At 45.7% G+C, this 17,295-nt stretch overlaps 1 protein-coding gene across 4 annotated transcripts in view; it reads left to right on the plus strand.

Annotated features, from left to right (window-relative positions):
- The window catches only part of LOC144159644 (protein phosphatase EYA2-like), a 125,034-nt gene that overhangs the window by 44,414 nt on the left and 63,325 nt on the right, over nucleotides 1–17,295 (plus strand). For all 4 annotated transcript variants that reach the window (XM_077691253.1, XM_077691254.1, XM_077691252.1 and 1 more), the window contains exon 2: nucleotides 10,668–10,738. In XM_077691253.1, coding sequence (XP_077547379.1) covers nucleotides 10,668–10,738 — 71 coding nt within the window. The remainder of the gene's footprint in view (nucleotides 1–10,667; nucleotides 10,739–17,295) is intronic.

A 17,295-nucleotide genomic window follows, 5' to 3' on the forward strand; every position in this document is an offset into this window, starting at 1 on the left:
AATCACTTTCAATCAATCAATCAATCGTTGGTTTTATTTCAAGCATAGGTACATAATATTTGCAAACAGTGCTTGGACCCATAGCTAAAGGCTAGTTGTGGGTCCAAATTGGGAAATGCATAGTTATAAGCAGACTCATGGTTAACAATCAGTGAACAAATATACTGTACTATAACCATGTTAGAATACAGTAAACACCAATACATAAAACACCAACACCAGTAAACCATGCATACCACGTAATGACTATTTAAAAAAAAAAGAGGAGAGAGGCCGCAAACTTGGCGATTGTACGCAAATGATCATGCTGTGATAAAAAAGAAAACGAGAAAAAAAAAACAAGTATGTTTCTAGTGCAGGGGACACTCTTGGGCATATAACAGAAAATGGTTTTTCAGTTTTTTACAGAAGTTATGATCATTTTTCAGGTCAACAGGTATTTTATTCCACACTTTCGCACCAACGTACTGCATAAGTCGCTCACCATAAATATTATGAGTAAGGGGAAGATTGAAATCGTTGAAGCTGAAGTTTCTTGTGTGCCGTAGTGGACTGTTTAATAAGGAGACAGGAAATGGATGATTGTTTCTTAGTATGTCGTATGGGACTCGAGCAGTTTTATCTTCACGAATGCAATCAAAAGTTAATAGTTGGAGCTGAGTAAACAGAGGCTTACTGTGTCCGTTGTATCTGGCGAAATTTATAATTCTAATCGCACGTTTTTGCAATCGTCTGATGGGGTTAAGGTACGTAGTGAACGTCCAGCCCCAGGACTCTAAACAATATGTCAGGTGACTGCTGATAAAGGCATGGTATAGTAAAAGTAAGATGTTAGTGTCAAAACAATCACGAGCTTGTAAAAGGGCGTAGCATCCGGAGGCTATCTTAAAACAAACATGCGTAATTTGGTTATTCCAGTTTAACTTGCTGTCAAAGACAATACCTAGATATTCGAGGGAACTGGTTTGGTGAAGTGCATTATCATTAATAATCGGTTTAATTAGACTGTAATTTACAAGTCTTCTCGGAGAGTGAAAAAGCATGTATTTAGTCTCTCTGTGTTGATTGTCAATTTGTTTCTACAAAATCCAGTTTGATATTATTGCTAGCTCTATGATCAGTTTATCTTGAAATTCATCCTCATTATCGGCTGTGAATATGATAGCAGTGTCATCGGCAAACATGAGCATTTCAGAAGAAATTATTTGAGGCAAGTCGTTTACATAGAGGGTAAACAGTAAGGGCCCCAGAACGGACCCTTGTGGAACACCTGTTGTTATGTATCGTAGGGAAGAGAGAGAGAGAAATAAACGTTTAATAAAAAACGAGCAAATTTGGTGCTAGATGGCAGGGGCACCAGCCATATAGCACCAGGGAAGACGTTATATTGTTAATGGACTTTTTTGCTGACGGTCGGTAAGAAAGGAAATAGATGAAAGGTTTTGTTTCGGAAGCCATAATTGTTAAGTTTATCCAGCATAATATTGTGATCTACTGTATCAAAAAATTTCCCCGCATTTCCCCGAGGGGAAGAATGTGAAAGTGCGAATGCAGGAGTTGAATTTGCGCGGTTCGGTAATGTTCGCGAAAGAGAGATCACACACACACACACAACTACAAAGAAAGAAAGATGCATTTATTCACAGACACCTATTTGTGTTGTCGTTGTACTTGATTGCTAGAGCGGATCTCAGCTTTGAAATTTCGTGTCAGTACTCCTTTAAGCGGGTGCATTAGCCCTTCTCACGCCCGATTCCTGGCCAATCCCCCACGTGGGTATGTGCCATGCACAGACACCTATTTGTGTTGTCGTTGTACTTGATTGCTAGAGCGGATCTCAGCTTTGAAATTTCGTGTCAGTACTCCTTTAAGCGGGTGCATTAGCCCTTCTCACGCCCGATTCCTGGCCAATCCCCCACGTGGGTATGTGCCATGCACAGAACCTATTTGTGTTGTCGTTGTACTTGATTGCTAGAGCGGATCTCAGCTTTGAAATTTCGTGTCAGTACTCCTTTAAGCGGGTGCATTAGCCCTTCTCACGCCCGATTCCTGGCCAATCCCCCACGTGGGTATGTGCCATGTCAGCGGCCAGGCAGCGCGCGCCCATCTCCCCCCGTTGCCAAGGAAGACGAGGAGATTCCTGGCCAATCTCCCACGTGGGTATGTGCCATCTCCCCCCGTTGCCAAGGAAGACGAGGAGCGCGCGCACCCGCAGCTGTTGCTATGTGGACGGACGGCGGTCAACGGAATTCAGGGTCGCTTATAAAGTGCATTCGCACTTAAAAGCTTTTTGAAGGTCTAAGAATGCTATAGCGGCAAGCTTATTATTATGCTGGGTGGTATTAAGTACTTGGGTAAATGAGAGCACAGCTGTTGATGTTGAGTATCGCGGGCGGAATCCCTGCTGTTGCGGACAGAGGACGCGGTACTTTTCAAGAAACTTGTGGACGCGTTTTGCAATTAATTTTTCGAAAGTAATGTTGATAACACTTAGAACTGAAATTAGTCGATAACTGGATGGCTCAGATCGGTCACCCTCCTTAAATACAGAGGTAACTTTTGCTAGTTTCAGACTTGATGGATATATACCATCAAAGAGAGAGTGGTTGAATAGATTACATAGTATGGGATGACATAGTATGTCAATTCATTGATATTCATTGATTGATTAAAACTGCTAGTCGCGCGTGGTGTATCTATTACTAGTATTTATTTAATTACCCGCCTTATCCAGTTATTCCTCATCACCCTCTGCGGCCATGGGCTACTCTACGCGTGTACGAGTGCACAATTAAGTGCGCCATGCATCCGTTCGATGTCTGTGGACGCCATAGTCAAGACTCACAAATCCAACCATCCCAAGCAACATAGCTGACCCTGTCGTATTGTTCTGTTGAGGCTTCAGCGCGCCCCCAAACTGTACCGTGACCATTCCTTAATGCCCTCTTTCCATAGTCCCGCCCCTCCCCCCCTTTTCCAAAAGGTCCATTTCAACCCGGTATATTTTTAAACCTCACGATGTGGTGGGTTCGGAAAAAGCTTGGAGGGTTCCGCCTGCTGATTGCTCGAGCTAAGATATCATCTGAACTAAACCTAAGCATGGCGAGCTTGGCGGATGAGGGATATCGACGTTGAAGCTGAGGTTAATAGAAGGTCCAAGACTAATTCACTTGAATTTTTTCGTAAGCAGTTTCGGTGTCTTGTAGTTTTTATTAAGCAATACGAGATCAAACGCTTTTTTTATATGAAGCTCGGTTAAACATTTAAGGATCTCTACAATAAATACCCACAGAATAAATAGCTATTCTCTCCATATGTTGCACGGTGAAACCTGAAACGGCAAAAACTCGTTTGTGATTTATTTACGCCTGTTTCTTGTCACTTTGGTCTTCATTTGTCTTGACTTCACCCAGCTAAAATGGCTGAGTAACTTGTCAAAAATAACACATTGTAGTGTATTTTTTTGTTAATATAGTTACGTGTTACTGCTAATTGTCCGTGGTGACAATTACCACTTGGTTCTAGGTCGCCGGAAGTCTTTTTTATACGAATAAAGTGCGTTGCGTTTTCGAGGTGCGCTTCGATTTAATTTGAGACTACAAGAACGACTGATTTGGGGGTTCAAGGCTGAGGTTAGGTTGTGAAGCGGTAGAGCGTGAGATGAGGCTGACACACGAAGTCTGGGGTGCTCAACGAATGCTAAGTACAACTTGCCTAACTGGACATCAACCTCACTGATAAGTTTGATCTGAGGTCGAAGATTGCGAGTACAGTTGCTCGTAGGGAGTTGAAAGGTGAAGGGGTATGTTATAAAAAGGCCAGGTGCTGGTTTGATGTCCACTCGTGATGGCAATACTGCAAAATCAACCCCCATGGCAGTGCTGGTGGATTATGTGGTGAATCTGACTTGAGAAATGTGACGTGATTATGAATGAATGAGTGAATTTATTGACAAAGAAAAGCGAAGGAAAGTCCACCAGCAGGCGTAAATTGTCCCACCTAGGGGTGGACACCGGAACGCCTGCTGGTGTGGGGGTTGGGGCAGAGGATGACAGATTCACAGAGAGGAGAGACAGAGGATAGAGGTGACATATTTACAGAAGACAGGGGAGAGAGGGGATATTTCAAATTAACACACACACACACACACGCACGCGCACGCACGCACGCGCAGACAGACAGACAGACAGACAGACAGACAGACAGACAGACAGACAGACAGACAGACAGATGGACGGACGGACGGACAGAAAAGAGTCTGGTCCAGGGAAAAAAAAGACAGTTTGATTCCTGGGGTGACTTGTGGCACCTCGCACTTGGTTGCAGTGACAAGAACTGACAAATCTAGTTCGAGTGCACCGCTCAGGCACCCGTACTCTGGCAATAGCGGCTGCAGATGTTAACGCTTAGCCACACACAAATCCTGTTTGCTCAGTTTTAAGCCTCCTTTCCCGCCCTTTGCCGTTCCCCCGCTCTCTGTGACTTGCGTTCCTCTCGGTGGAGACACGCCGCGAAGGAAGCTGCTTGGCTTTGGAGAATGTCTAGCGTGCTTTTTTACATGTTAAATTTTTATTTGAAGACAAAGCAGCCTCCCCTCCTTCCCTGTAGTTTTAGTGAAACGTTGTTGAAATCTCCTAATCCACGTTGTCAATACAGTTAAACCTGGATATAACGAAGTTGATAAAAAAATTGGCTTTATTTTCGTCACACGCGGGTTTTCGTTACATGCAGGTTTAGAGTTAAGGCTCGCGTGAATGAAGCAGAAACGAAACCAAAACGCTAGACATCAGTGACGGTGAACTCACCCTTCAAGGATATATTTCCCAACGAAAAACTCCGTGATTTGCCCCTGATGCTTTCCCGCGAACTTAGTTAAAACACGGCGCTGCAAAGAAGCGAGGTCACTTACCTCCCTATTCACAAACGTAACTTAGGTACCACTTTTGCCTTCTTTTACACTTTCGGGTGCCTTAACCCGTTTCAGGAACCAAATTTATGTTGTAAGGGCGCGTTTTCACCAACTTGATGCTCTTTGCCGCACTCAAAATTGTTGAGAAGGTGCTGGCTGGGATACTGTACCGGGCGGCAACATTCTTCTTTTTTTTTGCCAGTGGAGACGGCACTTGAAATTGCGAGCTTGTCTTGAAAAGACAAAAGTTTTCGTTTTCTGGCCCCAGGATTTATCACCGACGAACCGACACCACAGATGGCGGTCGAGACGCGCAACTTCGCGCCGACAGGCAGTTCTAGCACCTAACCGACACCGCACTCACACCGGAAACGCACGGCAGTTAGCTGTGCGGGAAACTTCGCTAAATCAGTGCATTTCTCCTGCCGATTTTTCAGAAAAAGTGCAGACAACAATGGCTCATCAGCGTAGAGAATTCGTTACATCAGAGTTAACCGTCGCAATGCTTTCGTTACATAGAGGTCGCAAACACATGGGTTTCAACGGGACTGACAATGGGGAATTGAAAAACTTCGTTAAATCTAGGAATTCGTTACATAGAGGTTCGTTACATCCAGGTTTAATTGTAGCTTCGAAGCTACGCCCGCGCTGTGAAACGCAGGCCACCTGTGCTTCTTTTTACGGCATCGAAATTTCGATACGCGAGGCACACTTTGCATTTCGCCTGAAACAAGCGCTCCTACTGCGAGGCGGTGGTGGTGGTGGCCCGAAAAATGGCGCATACCCACTTAGGGGGATTGGCCAAGAAGAGTTATGTTTTCATTACAATCAATCAAGGCAAAATAATGGAGCAGAAGAAAGAATTTGGTCTAGGTTAATGAAAGAGAGAGAGAGAAAACACGAGAAAAAAAAAACAAAGAGAAGAATAGGAAATTTATAGTAAAAGTCAGCCTAATCGGAATGTTTTTAGCACTGCAGACGAGCTGTCTCCGAAATGAAGGAGTGGATGGCGTTGCACACGTCCCTATGGCATCGGCCCAGCCTAGTCCCCCCAAACGACAAGAGCACCGGTACAGTTAAAGGCAGACCGAGACGTAGCAGGGGAATCTCCAGCAGCCTTCTCCGATGGTTAGCAAATCGGCGGCAAAGAAGAAAGAAATGCTCTACGGATTCAATTTCTTGGCAAAAGTGGCACAAAGGGGTGGTTATCAGATTTGCCCTGTATAAATACCGATTAAGGGGTGGCACACCACAACGAAAAGAAGTTATCAATACTTCGCACAAGCGAGTTTGGCATAAACTTCTCTCCCAGCGGTACCTGAGGTGTTCCAGTTCAGGAGAAGTGTTCAGACCATGGTCGGAGGCATCTTGATTAAACAGGTATTGGCGATAGCGTGCCAACAACACGCAAGAAAACGGGGGAAGAACCTCGACGATCGGTAAAGCCAAAGCTGTTTTAGCTAATATGTCAGCGGTTTCATTGAGGGTTAACCCACAGTGGCCGGGCAGCCAAACGAGCCGAATCTCCCGCACATGAGTGGGGACGCAGGAATAAAAAGTTTTGGCAATAGGATGTAAAGTTTCTGAGGAGAGAGCCATGCACACGGAATGGGTCTCGCGGAGTCGTTCGTACAGCACGACATAAACTTTACCCACCTCTTTCTTTTTGAAGTAAAATTTGTACGTGCTCGGTATAAAACAAGGCGCAGGATGGAGTTTAAAAATGGGTGTGGAAGCAGCTATTTTTCCTGCTTAAAGAAGTCTAACGAACGGGTAGTAGACCGGCAGCTTTGAGAACATTCAGAAAATATTGTCTAGGTGACGCGGTCCATCCATGATCAAATTGCAATTACGCTTCTGGGCAGCCTAAGAAATGATGATGGTGACTGAATGCTTAATTTAGGAGGTGGACTGCTGGACAAGCAAACAGACAGACAGACAGACAAATAAATAAATAAATAAATAAATAAATAAATAAATAAATAAATAAATAAATAAATAAATAAATAGGGTCATCAGCAAAGCTTACTTCTTTTTTATTTTCTGTAGCTCATTAGTTTAAAAAGAAAACGAAATGAACTCTACATTGCCCTTTAATGGAGCGTGAAGGGGAAGGTAGTAAACTTTGTCTCATTATTTGTCAGTGAGCGCGTTTCTTTCAAATTTAGATATATCACTTGCTACCATTTTTACTTAACCGAGACTCTTTTCATTTGTTCTGGGTTGCTTTTTTTTTCATTACTTGATGGCTGCTACTTGTATGCTTGTATATCTTCGTAAATCATTTACTGCTACTATCAATTGCACATCCATTGACAGTATCTACCTTATTATTTGCTTCCCCGTTATTTTATACCGCACTATGTTGCCTTTAGGGGTAAATAAAAAATAAATAGTGATTGTGATGATGACAGTGATGATGCTGATGCTGATTATAATGATGGGGTGGCGAGGTTGATGGTGATGGTGCCTATTGTCTTGGCTACCGAGTGGCCTGGCCCACTTGGCGCTGGTCATATTGGCTAGAGAGGATACAGCACGGCCTCAAGATCCGGTATAAGATATTGCATAATGATCCTGGCCTTTATTGGGGTCACGTCATCACCGAAGTAAAGAAACTTCACAAAACATCCATCGGCATCCTCGCCCAGGGTAAATTCGCGGCGCAGCAAAAAACGTCGTTGTTTCAACGTCTTTGTTAAAATCCTGAATGGTATTATCCTGAATGCCCAGTATTAGGACCTCATATAGATGTCCATAAACTGTATTCTTTTCGACAAGAACGCTTTGTTCTTGTGCGAGTCTTGACGATAGGACCATGGGTATCCGCAGATTTATTTTCATAGGGGAAGGAGGAAGGCACTATTACCTCGGACGGATATGAGGGCGGGGAAAGGGGGGGAGGGGGGGGGGCTCTAATGTAGGCGGATTACTGGCAGAGAGTGCATGAAAGCTGTAAGGAGCATCTATAGGTTAGAGGCACCATAACGGGGAAAAATACATGGTTAGAAGTTGTGTATCTGTGTACCGGAAGCAGAGCTAGGGACGAAAATGGGGAAATGGTAAACTGTTCGTGAATAGATATAAACGAGTTCAAAGATTCGGGTGAAATAATCATAGTTGGAGATATGAATGCCCACATAGAAGATCTGGATTGATACACAGATCACAACGAATGATATATTTATGTAAGGAAAACCAGCTTGTAATAGTAAACACAGAAAACAAGTGCGACGGACAAATAACGTGGGAAAGCGGCAACAGACAGTCCACCATAGACTATAGTCTAGTCTCAGGGACAGTATACGAAAGGTTGCGGAAAATGATAGATGAGAACGGAAGAGAAAGCTTAGGAAGCGACCAAACCTTGTACTGTGTAGGCGCAACGCGGAAAAATTTAGAAATCGGTACAATCGGAGGAACTAATTTGAACAATGAACAGTTAAAGATAATCACTGATATGATGGAAGACAAAATCATTAAGTTCCCAGACAAACATGGGAATCACGACGAAATGATCGTGTTCATAAAGCGCAAGATGAATGAAGCCAAGCAACGAAACCGATTGAAAGGAAAGAGAAAACCGAGAAGCTGGTGGAACAAGAAAATAAAATAGGCTATTGACCAGCGAAAGAAGCCGTCGAGAGAACATAGAGAGGCAAAAAGAACTGGTATGGAACCGGAGGTACTGAAGAAAAAATGGGATATCTACCGGGGAAAAAAAACGAAGTGCAGAAAAGGGTGCAAGCAAAGATCAAGCAGAAAAGCGAAAAATGGATGGCAGAAATATGGAAGAAGGACAAAAGCCCATACAAGAAGTTTTGGAACCATGTAAAATTACCAAGCTCTAGGAACGATATCCATAAAAAATTCTGTATTGATGAGGAGGAGAAACATTAACATTCAAAGGAGCGCACGCGTGGCGCATATTCATCGAGTGATCAGTGAGAAGTTTAAGGAAATAGAGGTAGGGAAGCATGCACAGATAACATCAGCGCAACAGAGGACTGCGGAAAGGGAAATAAGTTTGAGCAACCTTTATTGGGAAAAAAGCAGAGCAAAAGCTTTCCCCCCAAACAGCAGTGGGCCCGGACGGGATACCAATGCAGCTGGTAAACCTGCTTGGACGTAAAAGTAAGGCATCGCTTATGAGGGAAATAGACAGTGTGATACAAGCCAAACAAATACCGGAGGATTTGCTAGAAAGTAGAATGAATTTAATATATTTTTACGGGAAGTGCAAGTGGGCGCTGGCGCATAGCTCGTGTGGACCCATCAGCGACGACGACAAAACAGTGGATGGTACGGATTCGTGGCTCGAGCGATCATGGCCGCTTGTGCATAGATTGCATCGCACTGCGGCACCATCATGTAAATATTTCGCGGGGTATGCGTGGTCTGCCGTAAAGAAACAAACTATGCGGCCCATAGTGTTAGAATGCGAGGGTATCCACCAAAATCTACATGAGGGAAATACTCGGCTTCCAGAAGCCCTAGGATTAAAGAGTAGCACAGAGGAAGTTAACTTCAAGGCTGTCGAGGGGACGAAAAGAAGATTAGAATACTGGTGGACGAAAAGGAGAGGGGGGAATATTGCCGAGGACAGCTACCACCTGCAAAAAAAAAAAAATAAGCATTTTGTGCCTAACAAGTTTTTGTGCCTGCCGTAAGAGCAGCGCTAGTATTAAACGGAGCCTTATAAAACATAGGTATACTAGTTTTTTTTTTTTTTTTTTTGGTGAGATGTCTCTTCACCCGATACAAAGGGGATATCACTAGCAATCATCATCACCATCATCATCATAACGAGGTATGGTGGTTTCAAATGCTAAAAACAAAATTACTTTCATGGAAACCGCATGTTTCTGATATCCGCAAACCCAAACGTCCTAGTTAGCCCCCTAACTGATGGCACAATTGTCTAAACGACACACGCCTGTCCGCCTTTCTGATCTCCCACTTTCAAGTTGTGTGTGTGTGTGTGGCGGAGGAAAGCTAACTGCTGCCCTGCCTCCACCTGGGCGTGCCTGTGGGCCTTGTCAGTCTGGCGCAGCTCACGCAAGCTCACTCTCCCTGTTTTCTGTTTTGCCTAGTTTGTAAGAACGGAGAGAGAAAAAGAGAACAAATGTCTACTGCTGAAGGGAAGGCCGAGCGTAGCGGTGCGACGTTGTTTTGTAAATTGACTCATGGCGCTTCGCGCTTGTTCATCGCTCTCTGACGTCACACTAGCGCGCACAACTTTACCGTTGCACAGTTTCCGCCGGCTGATGCGCTGCTTTCACTAAAAGGACGACAGCTATACTGGTGAGGCATTGGGCATGAGAATGCTGCACGTCCGCAATTCATGGATCGGGTCTCTTGTTCTACTCGACCTCCAAAATTTACGGATGTAGTTGACCACGAATAGTATATTGAGGGGCTGCGGTATACGAAATTGGAATATGCACTGTTTGCAGATGCGAGTAACTACCGTGTGAGTTGTTCTGTGCCCCAATGTTATCTCTTTCCGCAAAAAAGAAAAAAAAGAAAAAGAAAATGCAGAACACGTAAGGTATTGAAGCTATTCTGCAGGGAGAATGGAGTGCCGTAAATGACAAAACAGGAATCTAGTCATTAATTCACGCACTCGCTCCCTGAAAACGTTTTGGGCCACTACGTTCGTCGTCGTAGCGGCACACGCATGCGCACCCGCGCGTGCACACCTGAGAACTCGCAGGCTGAAGCTACCGGGGCCTGTTTCTCCCCTTGCGTCCCACAGGCGAAGCGCAGGCGGCTGGACAGTGACTCGGACCTCGCCGTGGGAGGCCAACATGCACTGCAGGAATCCAGGTGAGCGGTCGCCGTGCTCATTTGATCCTGTCGCCGCAATCCTTTACGTTCAGTTGACGATATGACGCGCGGTGTATGTGGAAGTGTGCGGGAAGTCAAGCGAAGACCAATTTCTTTACGAACTTAAACGAGCGTAACGAGAGAGAGAGAGAGAGTGAGAGAGAGAGAGAGAGAGAGAGAGAGAGAGAGAGAGAGAGAGAGAGAGAGAGAGAGAGAGAGAGAGAGAGAGAGAGAGAGAGAGAGAGAGAGAGAGAGAGAGAGAGAGAGAGAGAGCATTTTAATGAATGTAAAAGTGAGAGCGGAACCCGATTCCGGGAATCCATGCGTTGCCTCAGCCATCTTGGCCCGTGTCACCAGGAGAGCCTGGTCCTCCAGTTGACAGCTGATCGTCTCCCACAGCTCAGGAAAGGAACGTGTGGAAGGTGGTGGTAGGGCAGCGTCAAGAACTTCATGCCGAGCATAGGGAAGCTGGTTTCGTCACTTTTTCGTCTGAATATAGGAATTGTGAATTGTTTGACAAAAGTAACCTGAAGGAAAACATGCCCCCCCCCCCCCCCCCCCCCGTCTCCTCCTTCTGGGTGTTTACCGAACCCACAACGTCCGAACTTCGTGTATGATGCTGTAGGAAATCAGTTACCGCGGTTATTATGCTCACCTCCCCATTCTGGTGCATTTATTTACTGTGAGGGTACCCTACGCTATCCTATGCTTGCACCCTAAGCAAGATAGCTTGAGCACATATCTCTCTCGATCTCCCCTTCTCTGTCAGTTTACACTTTTTGCGTGCGTGTGTTTGTATGTGTGTGGCGTACGCGAGCAAGATCGTGGTGCATTCCGATATCAGTAAAAACACATAACAGCCAGTTTAAAAAAAATGCCTTATGCATTGTACAGCTATTTTTAATCACGTGGCACCGCTAACGAGAATTTGCAGTTTGTGACGTCGCACTACGTAAACAAATGTGCAGGAACCAGGGGGGACCTATGGATAAATGCATTAGCGACTCTGCTATACACCAAGGCCCGCTAATATAGACTTCACTACAATACTCGCATGCACCACTCAGAAGACATTGCTTAGGTGCAGTATAAACAGTTGATATCAAAGCAAGAAAGACCAATGGCGTTTTAATATATGCCTCCGCACATCCCAGTGCATCCGTACAAAACGCTATAAACCACGAGTACGGATTCTTGGGCAAGTTGGTGTGGCGATTTTGAGGAATTCATAGCGCAAAGAACGAGGGCAAGAAAGAAGGACACACAATAAACTGATTGGCATTAAAGTCGGCTTCACCCCTGTACATAAATGCATTGCTTAATGCATACATTTTTAGGGGCAATGCATGTGGTGTAAATGAAATTGTGAACGCCTAGGGATTATATGATAGTATTTTCTCTATGCGGCGAAAGTAAAGCACATCAAGCGTTACAGAAACGGGTTTTCTCGTTGAGTCCAGACTGAAATTCTCCAGCATTAAAAGAATCCGGGCCGTTACGCCGCCGTTACGTTTTTGTACTTTTCCCATTTATAAGGTGCATCCCACACGAGGGATGGTCGTGAGGTAGGCACATTAGTACAATAACAAGGGCCGGATTTTTAAAGACGATAGTCTTTCTTGGGCTACTTAAACCCAGAAATTTTGGTCTGTCTGTATGTCTGTATGTCTGTCTGTCCGTCTGTGACTCGATTCAGCCACCCGGTCAAAGCAAAACAATGCCTGCGCAATAGTCTTATATAGTCACAGCTAAATCTACCCGTCTATGTCCGGTGTAATGTTCATATTTGTCAACATTGTTGAAGAAGAACAAGACATTACGCAAATATGAGACAACAAATCAATACAGAAGTGATATTTGCAGTGTTCCTTTACAAAAAAATCAAACACGCTTGATTTTTGCGATATTAAATACTTCATCAACTGCAGAAAAAGAATTCACTCCGCCGTCGCCTGCTGTCGCCCGCGCCACTATAGCTTCTGGCGCCATTTTAAGAAATCAACCGGCAACAGTTACGCAAGGTTCCACTAGATAGGTTCTGCTTGCAACACACGTGGAGTAGGGAAAGGCGGTTCTATAAACGTTGAAGTACAGGCGCCTCGATTAACGCGCGTCTTCGCCGTACGGCAGCGCTCGCATCGAGACACCCGGTTTGGAGCAGTGGAACGCGGGAAATTTAAAATGATTTAAGCAAACCTTTGGCGTCTTTACCTTGGGAGGAGCGCGACGCAAGAGGAACAACATGAGAGGTGAGCGGGAAAGCGAAGAGAGGCATTTACTTCGCAAAAGCCGATAAAGACTATCGTCTTTTGACGGCATTTGCAACGAAAGGAGCAGATACGCGGCCAATTTTTTCTTATTTGGCGCGTCTCTTTAATGTTTGAACATTGAACAACACATGACAGCAGGAAGTTTAGAACTATATATAATCAGGCGGTAGGTCGATTTAAGACGCCGAAGCTGGCTCGTATGGGAGCACTCACTTTGAAAACCGTCCAATATGAATGCAATAAATGTACTTTTTCTCATTTTTTTTATTGCGCCATTTTGTCCCAGGGCATAAAAGGAAAGTGACGGGAGGCAAGCGGCTACACGCCATTTGTGATTGGGCATATAACAAAGCACAATTTCAGTAACGTGCACCGCGTGTATGCAAAAATTAGGGTAATTTTTATTATCGGCCGTATAGATGCACAAATTTTTACTAGCGTATGCTGATCAGTATTTCTTAATCCGTAAGCAGACATTGAATGACTCAAAGCAATATCGAACGACACCTGAGGAGAATGGTATGTTCGAATGGTATGGTATGCTCCAATCAAGCTTATATCGCGGTGATCATGAAAATAAATCATAATATCACTAAAAAGGTGAGGTTCCGTTTTCTAGGCCATCTTGGAACTTCGCGCTTTGGAATGTTTTATTGCACAAGAATTCTTAGGCTATTTCCTCTCTAAATCTGTCGTCCATCCGTTTGTCCGTCTCTATGAGTAGTTTGTGGCAGGTGATAGGGCGTGGCAGGATAATAGCTCCCATGTATCTTTTATTAATAAATACGCTCCACAGGTATAGCGCTCAATCGACATGTGCCTTGTCACACATAGGGTACATGGGCCACACGAATGGCAGTTGCGCACGTCGCACTATGCTGCAGAACGCACTATCACGTGACTGTTCGCTCAGCGTGTGGAAAGATGTGGTTCCGTGTGCGCGCAGCGGTCCGGTGGTGTGATACTCCCTAGGAGAGAACAGCTCACGTACGAGAAGGGACACCGTCCTTGCATGGAGTGATGTTCAAAGATGAGCTTCTCGAAAAAAAATTCTAGCGCCCTATCGGACATTTCCCGCTAGCGAGTTTTTACGACCTTCTTTTTTGTGCGCTGAGCAGGCGCTAAAAAACTAGATCAGACCTGAACAATACCTTATGTGTGTTGCGCGGATTGCGTGGATTGCGTGGACACTCAGGCTGGTTCCGCATACTTCGAATGAATGGGTTGCACTGATACTTATTTACTAGCTTGAACCATCGCAGTCCTAATTTGGTTCATATGCCAACATGCAACGTCAACATTACGTAACGCTGGCGGGATAATGTCACGGGTACAAGATATTTTCAGCATTTCTGCCCACTCTCGATTGCGTCTAGGCTCGTGATCATTGCCGTTGCCCCAGACGTAAAAGTAGGCCGTGTTTGATAAATACATACATGCACAGTAGGGTTACCACTCCCTCTCTCCCACACATGTGGGCGATGCATACGCACACAAACAACCAAACAAACAAACGATAATATTTCAATTGCCGCAGCAGGGTGCTGCTGTATAGCAGCCCACAATGTTTTTTGGCCTTATCTCGTCACCGTGGCACATTAATCGGTTGTAGTGACTGACCTCCCCTTCCATTTTGTCCACCCTTTATATCCCCAAAAAGCTCGGCAAAGCCGAGAGAAAAACGAAGTCCGTGCTCCTTGAGACCCTCAACTTTTCTTGCCATGGTCGCGCGTTGTTTTGAATGGAGAAAAATTAATAACAAGCTACGTGCGGGCCGCCCAATGTCAACAAAGCCTTCACTATGAGCGCCAAGGCTGCTCACCTGTAAACAGAGGGAGAGAGGGGAAGGCGCATGCTGCCACTGCACTGGGTGGAAATACGGTGGCTTCAAGGCCAAACAATCCCCACCAATCCTACGGCCACATCAAAAAGCTAGAGAGCCTCGAGAGACATCTATAGGCACACGCGTGGAGGTTACTTTCGTAGACTGCCACTCGTCTGCGCAGTACCTACACCTTGTGATGTGCCTGGTCCAGTGACGGCTGCTGGGGGAAAAAAGGAAAACACAAGGGGAATGGCGCGGCACATATTTCGGAACGTCCTTCAGCCTAAATCCCGAATAAGCAGCAGTTTCGTGGTCTGCGACCTTCCTTCTTTTTCGCAGAGGCTCGAAATAAACTCTTCGCCCCCTCTGCCGCTTTCTCGACGCCTGAGCATCCACCGATTACGGAGTATTATAAGCGGTCTCCCCAAAGCCGATGATAAATTGTTAGCGCACGCGGTCCCGCAAGGAGCGAGATTAACTCGTGACGAGGGCGTCAAAATACGCCGGGGTGGCGGCGGGGAGCGGGCCAGGCGCCGTTGGGGGCCGCTGCGATTAGCGTGCCGCCGGGGCTACCGAAGATCCACGACGCGGGAATCCAAAGCAAACACGTCTCGCAACCGCGGACGCGGGTGAGCTGGCGACGTGTCGCCCCGGCTACCCCGGCGGCCATCTGTCGCGCAAAGCCTGGCACAGCCTCCGGCACGGCAACCACGGCGCTGCGACGGCTGGACACGCTCCTGCGTTCGCGCGTACTGTGCAGAGTCGGAATCCCACTGCACATGTTGGGACTTTTTCGTAATACGAATCTTACAGCGAAGTTTTCTGTCTCCCTGATGGCGTCTGTAGTCCACCTCCAAAACCCACTGCAGGAAAGCCAACTTTCTCGGACTATGATGATGAATCGTTGGTGAAGTGAAAGAGACAAAAAGACTCCTGTGGTCGCAATTGAACCTGGGTCCCTCGCTTTATGGAACCGAAGTTTATCCGATCAGCCAATCCGACACAGTCGAAGCTTAAAGCGAAGCTTTCTATGTCCCATTGGTGGCGTCTGTAGTCCACCTCAAAAAGCCACTGCAGGAAAGCCAACTTCCACCTGTAAAGCGTAGCGTACTCTGCCTGAGATGTACTCTTTCACAGGTGAAGCCTCCTTTAGGTTTTCCTTTTTTTAACGCGGAGCTTTCAACAGAAGGTGACCTCACGAGAAAGCTTCGCGTTCAAACATCGCCGTCTTTAGACGGAGGGGTGCACCATTTTTCTCGAATGTCGAACTTCTCTTCGAAGATCCGTACACAGTTTACACTATGGCGAGACAGCCCCGTGATGATAAAATTTCTTCGAAATAAATTATTGATTTGATTGGTTGTAGGGTTTAATGCGCCGACGCAACACAGGCGACGATGCGCGCCGTAGTGGACGGCTCAGGATTAATTTTGACAACCTGGGGATCTTTATCGTGTACCGAAATCTCCTACACACGGGCGTTCTTGGTTTTCGCTTCCATCACAAAAGCGGCCACCGCGGCCGGTAATCGAACCCGCGTCCTCGTGATCAGCAGCCCAATGCCTTAGCCACTGAGCCACCGCGGGGGGTGAAAGAAATTATGAGCCATTTTACTCCGTTTATGAAGGTGTATGGCCAGCGAAGCTTTTTACCACATGACATAGAGGTGGAACCGAATTTAGGCGAAATGTACGAGCAAATTTAATTTGTCTTGGACGTCGACCGCAGTTGTCCCTAAGAAAGACACATACACGCACGCGCTTTTAAAGGGGCAGACAGCTGATTTTTGTCGAGTGTATGTTCTCTATCCCGTATGAAAGGGAATCCCCTAAAACACCTTAACGCGAAACGGTTTTGCTGTTAGCGCCCTAGAACTTTTTAAATCGAAAATTTTAGATCTACGAGCGGTACGTGTCCCCTTACAAATAATGCTGGCAACCATGAACATGACATACAGTAGCGCGGCAACATACTTTTGCCTGTATGCGACAAGAAAAGCGGTAATTAGAAGCTTGTCCCCAGCTAAAAAATGGTGAATTGCAGGCTTTCTTATTCCTTCATGTCTTTTTTTTTAGTCACTAGAAGCAGCGAGCTGTGTGTATTGATGGCCTAGTATGACAGGCTCTGTTTTGCACCAAGGTGCCATGTGTTGGGATGGACAAGAGGTAGAATGCTGTGGAGGTCGGTAGTTCGACTCTCCCCGGGTGCGTCCTTGTCTTTTTTTTTAAAAAAAGCTGCCGTTGGCGTTTTTGGAAGCTCAAAAGGAATATTTCGGCAGAAGAAATGCCCTTGACTCAGACAGAATTGTCCAACAACGTAAAGCACAAGCAGAAAGCTCCTTCACTGTGTCTGTTTACTGAACGCTGCCGTTGATACTGGGCATGAAGGTTCAGTTAGTCTCTCTGGGAGCAACAGAGCGGCGGCGGGCGGCGTGTCTTTAAAATTTTGAAAGGACTCTTTAA

Source organism: Haemaphysalis longicornis, unplaced genomic scaffold, assembly GCF_048455015.1.
Source record: "Haemaphysalis longicornis isolate Haplotype H1 unplaced genomic scaffold, Haemaphysalis longicornis Haplotype H1 scaffold_10, whole genome shotgun sequence".
Taxonomy (NCBI): Eukaryota; Metazoa; Arthropoda; class Arachnida; order Ixodida; family Ixodidae; genus Haemaphysalis; species Haemaphysalis longicornis.